The following is an 8,418-nucleotide window of genomic DNA, read 5'->3' as shown; positions in this document are numbered from 1 at the left end:
GAGTGGGGGCTTGTTTTCTGGGTGAGGCAGCCCTGGAGCCAGAAAAGGGTGCATTGGGCAGTGGGTGTCCAGGATGCAGGCAGCAGGCAGGAGGCTCTGCACATGGAGCATCCTGCCGCTGTGCCCTGGGACAGCCCTGCCCCTTCCCGGAGCCCTCTGTGTGCTCAAGGAGAGGGTGCCGCTGTGCCCTATCACCTTGGAGTTGGAGGCACCCCTGGGGGCCTGGAGGGGGTCGGGATGGACAGTGGCCAGCCAGGACCTCTGCACCTCAATCTTGCTGGGTCCCCATTGCTCGGGCCAGGCCAGCCGTGTGGGGGAGCAAAGCTGACGGGCTGGAACTGGGGGGCCAGGACAGCCCCGCACCCGCCATCCCACAGAGCCACGTTCTCAGGGTGTCAGGGAAGCCAGGTGCCCAGGTTTTGTATTTTGAATGTGAAATGTAACCGCACCGTCACCTCGATTTAAGCAAACACACAGCCAAACACACTGCCACCGTCTGCAGGGGACTCTGGGGTCCGCCCTCCCACCACCACCACAGGCACCTGTGCACCTGGCCAGGTCCGCCCAGCCCTCTCCCAGGTGGGCGACCTGTGGGTCCTGGGGGTGTCAGTCTCTGCTCAGCTGCTACGGGGCACCCTCGCTCGGGTCCTGTGGCTCTCAGCTCTGCACACCCCTCTCCAGACCGTGACCCCCAGGCAGACAGGCTCGGGAAGAGCAGGCAGGGCTCCCAGGAGCGCCCCTCTGTCCTGCAGGGAGGACCTGCCCCTGTCGCTCTGTCCCTGGGCAGGTACAGCTCAGCAGCACCCTGGGAAGGGCCTGACCAGGAGGTCCCAGTCCCGCCTGCCGCTTCTCCCACCCAGGGAGATCCAAGGCCTGGGGAACTGTGCGTCTAGACCATATTTAAATCTTTCCAATTAGTTGCCCTCCCCCACCGGCCTGCTGCCCTGCCCCTCACCCTGCTCCCACCAAGTTCCCAGGGGTGAAGAGGGGTGGGTGTTCCTGGTCCCACCCCCTTGGCCTCTCCTAGGCCCTCACTCACTCGCCAGGCCACAGCCACCAGCAGGGCCACTGCCTCCTCTCAGGGAGAGGCGGGCAGCAACACCCTAAGTGAGATGTGGCCCACAGACGGCCAGCAGGGAGTTGGCACTGGCCGTGCAGGGACGGGAAGGGCCGGTGTCTGACCCGTCTGTCCCTTCATGACCCCAGACACAGGGGTGGCTTTTCCTCATGGCTGGCAGTCCCTGCCCTGCAGCCAAGCCACTGCCCAGGCCGGGGTGGCCACCCACCAGCTCTGTGCCCCTGGGTGCCCACCTGCAGCCTCATGCAGGGCTGGCTCAGGTCCGGGCCACGGTATGGCTCTGGGCGGGGCCCCCTTGGTATGCACCGCCTTCGTATGCACCACCGACCTGCGCTCCGTGTCTCCCACCTCCCAGCCCTTGAGCCGGCCCCCAGGCTCCCCTCCTGCTGCTCTCCTCACCCCAGCTGCAGGTGCTCCTGCTCAGAGGCCCTTTCTCCCCCGACCCAGCCAAAGCCCCCACATCTCCCCCAGGGTCCCACAGCAGCCTCCTGGCCGCCCCACCGCTCCCCACACCCCTTCGCACAGCCAGAGACGTCACGAGCCTGCCTGTAGCCCTCTGAGCTCCGCGGCCCTGAGCTGAGGGACAGGGCCCTACGCCCTCAAGGTCCCACACTCAGACCAGGCGCAGCGGGAGCTCTCCAGTCCCCCCAACTCTGCCAGAGCCGCACGGCCCACTGGGGTTCCCTCCCAACCCCAGGGTGCCGCCCACGCTGCCCGTCCCACCCACACACTCCCTGCTCCTACCTCAGCCTTCGTTCAGGTGGGTGCAGTGGTCCTCTGTGGAGAGGAACCCTCTCCCCGCTCCCAGGGACACTCATCCTTCCTATTTAGGACCGTGAGCGTGGCGTCTGTCCACCGCAGTGGAGCGCAACCTGTGGGAGCAGGTGTTCCCAGTCCTCATTCCGGGCCTGGTTAACTGCGCCTTGCTGAAGGAGCCACACCTGGCCTGGGGTGGGTGCCAGATGGAACCCAGGCCTGTGAGCACAGCCCAGCGCGGTCTCGTGTGCTCAACTCCAGTCTGGTCGCTGCCAGCCTCATCCTCGGGCCTGGCTGCCGCAGGACAATGCCATGAATCATGCAGACGTTTCCATTACCCGGGAGATGCGTGCATGGCCCGAGCGGGCTCATCCACCCCAGCCTGGCCGGAAGCCAGCCCTGTGCTCATGGGAGCTGGGCAGGCACAGACAGAGGGCCGCAGAGTGGGCCCACGCCCGTCTCCACAGGGGCAGAGGCCCCACACCGGGGGTGTGGCGGGAAGCCTGGGGCTCCCTTGCACCAGGACTGAGCACACAGGGCGCTCCGGCCGAATGCATACCAGACAGGGCCCGCCCTGCACCTCACGTGCCCTGCACCTCACGTGCCCTGCACCTCACGTGCCCTGCACCTCACGTGCCCTGCACCTCACGTGCCCAGCACAGGGGCGGGGCTTGCGAGGCTGTTTGCTCCCCCTCCCCCTGCGTGCCCCCAGACCTTCTCAAGGCTGTATCCGGCCTCTTCCCAGAGGCGGAGGACTTGTGGCCCCAGGGCCCACGTCCTTCTACCTCGTTCCCTCGTGACAGTGGCCCCATCCAAGACGCCCACACCATAATGACAACCACTCATGTGATTATTTATTTAATGTTTTTCTTTAAGCCAGTTCTCTCTTTTTACTGAAATGCCTATTTTGGTTTCACCCTAAAGCATAACGTCTGAATTCACTGAGGTGCCTGTTACACATTATTTTCTAATACACATTTACATAAACACAACTATTAAAATAGATTAAAATTTTGCCTGTGTGTCAACTAAGTCATCTCTCGGACCTCCTGGGGCTGGCTGGCAGCTTCAGAAGGACCCTGGGCAACCATAAAGAGCTGAGATGCCTGGCGGCCAGCCAGATTCCACCCACATCCTGGCAGCCCTGTCTGGGTGGCTCCTTCCTGCCTGGGCCAGAGCCCAAACTGGCCCTGACATTCAAGACCTTCCTGACTGGGTCAGTCTCCCTCCCAGGCCCCCTGAGCCCTCCCAGATGGCCCTCAGTCACACCGATTAATGAAAAATGATTCACAAGTCACACACTTGTAATGCAGAAGGAGTGAATGTACCGCCCGCCTGGCATCCCCAGGAACCTGGGGCTTCAAACTCCAAAGTCCCCATCTCCCCCCCCTGTATCCAACCCTAACCTGAGGACATGGCCACTGTCCCCTCCTGCCACGCTCGCCCCTCCCACCGAGCATCAGATCCACCCGCCGGGTCCCAGGCCACTCTGCTAAGCCAGAGCCCTCTCTTTAGCTTCCGGTGTGGCTGGATGAAGACAGCAGCCCTTCTCATCTGCTCTGTGCGAAGCCTGGCGTCTTCCCAGGTGCACATCAGCTCGCCCTGGAAGCAGCTCTGCTCCGGGGCGGACTCCGAGCCCCCGGCCAGGCGCCATGTGGAGCTGTGTCCGCCCTGCAGCCTGTCCCACCACCCTCCTCCTCCCCACACCTCTGTCTGCACTCGCGTTGTCTCCTCGGCCCTCTTGCTGGCCTGGCGCCTCCACAGCCTGCGTTCTGGCCTAGTGTCATTACCCGGAGGGAGCCTCTCTGACTACTGCCCCCCAGGGGCTCCTGTCAGCCTCAGCCCCGCTCCTCTGGGCCACTACAGAGCACCAGTGAAGCCTGCATCCCTGCCGGGAATCAGCCTGTTCACCTGCCACCTTTAGGAGGCAGGCAGAGGCACGATCTTCACTCACTGGAAGGGGAAACGGAGACACGGAGAGGCCCAGCAACACGCCCACGGTCTTAATCCGGGAGACAGAGTCTGAAGCAGGCAGTGTGCCCCTGAGCAGGGCACCGTGGCGCTCTGCGCTCAGAGCTATAATCGTCCGTCTTACCGTCTGGCCTGCCCCTCCGAGGGCCTCTGTGCCCTCCCGTAGCGCCTGGCACAGAGTATGGGTACGGTGAGTCCCAGGATGGATGATGGATGGATGGTCGAATAAACAGGGTGGTGGTGCACAGAAGGGTGAAGGATGCAGGATGGAGGACGGGAGGATGGATGGGCGGGTGGTGATCAGGGGGTGGATGAGTGGTGTGGATGGACGGGTGAAGAGCGGTTCTACTTGGTGGAAAGCTCTAGAAACCCTTCTGGGAAGGAAAGCCTCTTGGGAAACGGAAGTTGGAGTCGGGCGTCCTGGTTTGTACCCAGCTCTGCCCTTGCCAGCTCTGTGGTCTCAGGCAAGTTTCCTGTCTGTTACCTCTCATTCTTACAGTGGGAATCGGTCCTGTTCTACGTAAAGATGGCCCGGACACCAGGCATAGCGTTTCCGTGGGGGTCCCAGCCCAGGGTGTGGGTGGGGGACCCCTCTTTGCCCACCCTGGAATCCAGGGCAGCACTGCCAGCCCGTGTCCATCCTGCCTGTCCCTTAGGCCCAGGCTGGCCTGGCCTTAGCACACATGGGCTCTCACTTGCAGGACCCGTGGGGTGACAGGGATGACAAGGCAGCTACAGTCCCAAGTTCCATACACTGCAAGAAGCCAGGTCCAACGAGCATTTATTGAAGCCCTGCTGTGGCCTCCTGCGGTGCCAGCCGCTGCGCCCACTGCTGTGGCCCCCTGCGGTGCCAGCCGCTGCGCCCGCCCCCCCGCCCCCACAGGCCCTGTCCTTCTGGACACCTTCTCAGCGCCCGGCTGGTTCGCAGGTGCCCAGCATTTGGTGGCCAGTGTCCAGTGACTTTCCTGACATCCCAGCTGCCCACAGCAGGGCTCCAGTGAGGGAGTGGCAGGAGTTCTGGGCTGGGTCTCCAAGCCCCTCTGTGCAGCCCTGTGCATTCCGCAGGTCTCCCCTGTGACCCAGGCAGCACAGCAGGACAGGCCCGGTGTCTCCTTGGCTGACAGCAGAGTCCACTGCACACAGGCCGGCCTCCGGGGCGCCAGACCGATGGTCTTGTGGGAAGGGCTGGTGCCAGCAGCGGCCGGAGCTCTGGGGGCTGGGCCGGGTCTCCGTCACACCCAGTGCCCCAGGACCCAGCACTGCCGGTTCAGCTCTGGCAGCTCCTGGGCCGAAGTCCGGGGCCAGGAATCCGCCATGTGCAGCTGGTGTCCTGTGGGAGACAAGGTGGCCAGTGCTGAGACCTTTCCTCCTCCACCCACACGAGCAGTCCACAGACCCCACGCCTCTCATCAGCACGGAACCAAGGGGTCTACACCTGCTGGTGCAGGGTGCCCTCCCTGGTAGGACCCGGCCCCCAGCACCCTGAGCCGCTGCCCACTGGTGCCCACCTCCCACTGCCCCGTAACACACTGGCCCCTCTGCACACCCTCCCACCCATCGTGCTGCCAGCCCCCCTGCCCAGCACCCTGTTGCCTCCCCCTGTCTGTCCCCAGACTCTGCCCATGGCAGCTGCCCATGGCTCCCCACGATTGATCATCGGCTTCCTCCCACTGTCCCCCAACCCAGCCATCCTGGCACTGTCTGCACCAGCCCGCCCTCCCCCTGCAGCTGACCCCTAGCTCCCTGTGGGCCTGGAGGAGCCTGAGGGTCCTCAGAGAGTGGGAGTCAGGACACCCAGCCCCCCAGACCAGCTCACCCCAAGCAGCGCCCAGGGCTCTCAGGGCCGGGTAAGGGGACAGCTGGAGAGGCCCTGACTGTACTCTCCTCTCTGCTGTGATTCTCCAAAGACCGATCCTCTGCCCTCCGACAAGGGTCTCTGAGGGCCTCTGACATACCAGGCCTTCCCACCACACGGGACCGGCCTAACAGGTCCCTGCACCTACATGAACCCTCAGGAGGCCAGCCCAAGGTTCACAACATGCAGAAGCCCCGCCGGGTCCCTCTTCCCACCCTGCGGGGTCCCTGCATCTCACACTCCCTCCCAGAGGCACTTTTCAGCTGCACTGGGGGGAGCAAGGACAGGGCCCAGGAGGAGAAGGCACCATGGGGAGCGCAGGGCCGGACAGAAGCAGGAACAGGGCCCTCATGCTGGGCGCCTCCTGTCAGCCAGAGACCCCTACAAGGTGGGGTCTCTTCGTGCTACAGTGGGGAGTCAAGGCCAGCAAGGGGAAAGCTGCTGCCTGAGGGTCACAGCGACTGCGGGCCCAGATGCAGCCTCTTCTTCCTGCATCAAGGAAGCCGGTCTCAGTCGTCTGCTCCCTACTCTGAGCGGTAGTGGATGCTCATCTCATAAAGACCGCTCTTGTAGAAAGCCCACCGAGGTAGGAGTCCCAGGGAGGCCACCTTCTGTTTGTACACCTTGAGGGACGGACAGCTCACTGGTCTTTCTCACCCCAAGCAGCTCGAGTGCTGGGAGATTCTTCCCAGCAACAGCGGGGCAAGGGGAGGGGCGGAGGGGCTGCGTGTGCACCGTGACTTTTCCTTTCGGCTTTTTGTCTCATTTTTAATATTCTTTGGTGTTTGTGTTTTGCAAATTTTACTATATTTTTAAGGAGTGGAAAACATTTTGCAAACATTCTGGAATCGTTTGGCCTGGGGGAAAAAAAGCATTTGTTTTGGCCCCAGCTACTGAAACAGTTGCAGTCTAAATTTGGTGCCAAGATAAAGGTGTTTGGGATTTTTTAAAATTGAGAAGCAAATATTTGGTGCATAGAAAGGTTTGATTGTCTCTAAATGAGTATTTAGAAGTGATCATAGCTGCTCTTACAGTCACCAACAGGCAGAATTGTGCAGTGTTTATTGGAACAGGGAGAAAGTGATTTTTTTTTTTTTTAAGGTAAAAGAAAAGCCAAGAAGCCTGTTGTTCCTTGAGTGAAATCAGACTCTGTCCCCTGGACCTAGAGGCCAGGCCACTGTGGACTGGGTTTCTGCTCCCCTTCTTGGCCTCTTGTAAGTGGCTTGGGGCCCACAGCCATTGACTGAGTGTCCCCCAGCTGCCCACCAGGACCCCGCGCTCCCGTCCTCCCCGCTTCACTTTACTTTGAGGTCAATCACCGGTTGGAGAAAAGGCCTTGTGCTGTGTCCAGGGGGTCCCGACTCCAAGTCCCCTGGGCCCAAGCAAAGCAAGTGAAAGGGAGATGGGGCCAGAGGCGGCTTCCTTGCCCCAGCCAGTGCCGCCCCCGGGAGCACGTGCCCAGATCGCCCACAAAGTTCAGCAACACCAAAATAAAACTCCTGGCCTTCCAAAAGTGACAACATTTTAAAAATATTCTCGGAGTCTGGGGGCCAGGTAGCACCTCCCAGGAGAGATGTGGCACAGAGGCCAGCTCTGACCGCTGGCTTCTCCCAGCCGCGTCTGTCCCTGATCCTGTCCCGTGACCTGGCACGCGGGGCCCTCTGCCGGGGCTGCCCTTCCCTGGGTCTCCGGTCTGCCTTAAACTGTGCCCCCCCACCCCAAAGACCGCACCTGCTTCTCCCCGGAGCCCCAGCACCCAGCGCCCCGCCCAGCCCCACACAGGTCCCGCGCTGACTTTTCCCTTGAAGAACGAGGGTCACGCGGAGGGGCTCCCGAGCTGCCTTGCGGGACTCTGCCTGCCCTGCCCGCTCTAAACTTCTGTGTGTGAGAAAGCGGCGACCCAACCTCATTGGCACTAGGACCAGTTCCACGGAGGTTCACGCTCCTACTGACGGGTGTGTGAGGAGAGGATGGTCTTGGGGTGCCTCAAAGGGTGGGGCTCATGCACCCCACTGATCTGCCTGGGAGGGCTCGGTGCCACGTGGGCACAGAGAGCTGCTGAAGCGTGGTGGGGCTTCGCTCGCCTGCCCAGTGCCCACCCCGCCATGGGACCTCAGTGATAAAGGATTTCTTTGCTCAGCCGTTCCTCTTTTGGGGGCAAGCTCGGGGGAGAAAGACTGTACTTGGACCTGACCATCAGAGCTTCAGATCCAGCCCATCCAGCCGTGTGAATGTTTTGAAGCTGCGTGGCCTCTGACAACCAGCTTCCTCTCTGCGTCTCCAAATGGATGTGAGATGCAAAGGGGTAAAAAGGGTTCTGGGGCCACTGCTCAGAACCCTCACTTGCAGCCTCAGATACTGGATGGACCTGAGAATAACAAGGCCCAACACTGCGGGGAGCTGGTGTCAACCGCTTCTTTCCCAGATGGGGAAGCTAAGCTCACAGGTAGGAAAGATTCGCCTAACAGGAACACGCCAGGGACAGGGAGGGAAACTCACTTGTCTAGGGCCTTGGTGCTGGGAGCTGAACCCAGGCAGCCTTGCTGTAAGGCTGGGCTCGTGGCCTGTGGCACCCTGACTCGTGGGCCCAAGTGCCGGGTGGTGGTGTGTGGGATGGCGCGGCCATTCCCAGACACTTGACCGAGACTAGGACAGCACTTGCAGAAGGAGGGGGTGATCTCTCCCAGGGGCGGGAGGGGCAGGTCACTCCAGACAGAAAGGACAGGGTGTGAAATAGATTCTTGGCAGGCTGATGAGG

At 61.8% G+C, this 8,418-nt stretch overlaps 2 protein-coding genes across 4 annotated transcripts in view; both read right to left on the bottom strand.

The window, feature by feature from the left end:
• LOC109118055 overlaps window positions 1–2,385 on the bottom strand; it is a 45,960-nt gene extending 43,575 nt beyond the window's left edge. For all 3 annotated transcript variants that reach the window (XR_002025329.2, XM_019207409.2, XM_019207408.2), the window contains exon 1: window positions 1,823–2,385. The gene's annotated coding sequence lies outside the window, so the exon portion shown is untranslated. The remainder of the gene's footprint in view (window positions 1–1,822) is intronic.
• A 2,278-nt stretch (window positions 2,386–4,663) lies between these two features.
• Window positions 4,664–8,418, bottom strand: part of Gsg1l (GSG1 like) — a 67,376-nt gene continuing 63,621 nt past the window's right edge. Inside the window, exon 5 of the mRNA XM_010623500.1 lies at window positions 4,664–5,135. Coding sequence (XP_010621802.1) covers window positions 5,038–5,135 — 98 coding nt within the window. The 3' untranslated portion in view covers window positions 4,664–5,037. The remainder of the gene's footprint in view (window positions 5,136–8,418) is intronic.

Source organism: Fukomys damarensis, unplaced genomic scaffold (genome assembly GCF_012274545.1).
Source record: "Fukomys damarensis isolate Sample0158 unplaced genomic scaffold, DMR_v1.0_HiC HiC_scaffold_34, whole genome shotgun sequence".
Classification (NCBI taxonomy): domain Eukaryota; kingdom Metazoa; phylum Chordata; class Mammalia; order Rodentia; family Bathyergidae; genus Fukomys; species Fukomys damarensis.
The sequence above is the reverse complement of the archived record's forward strand: the minus strand, read 5'-3'. Positions and strand labels throughout refer to the sequence as shown.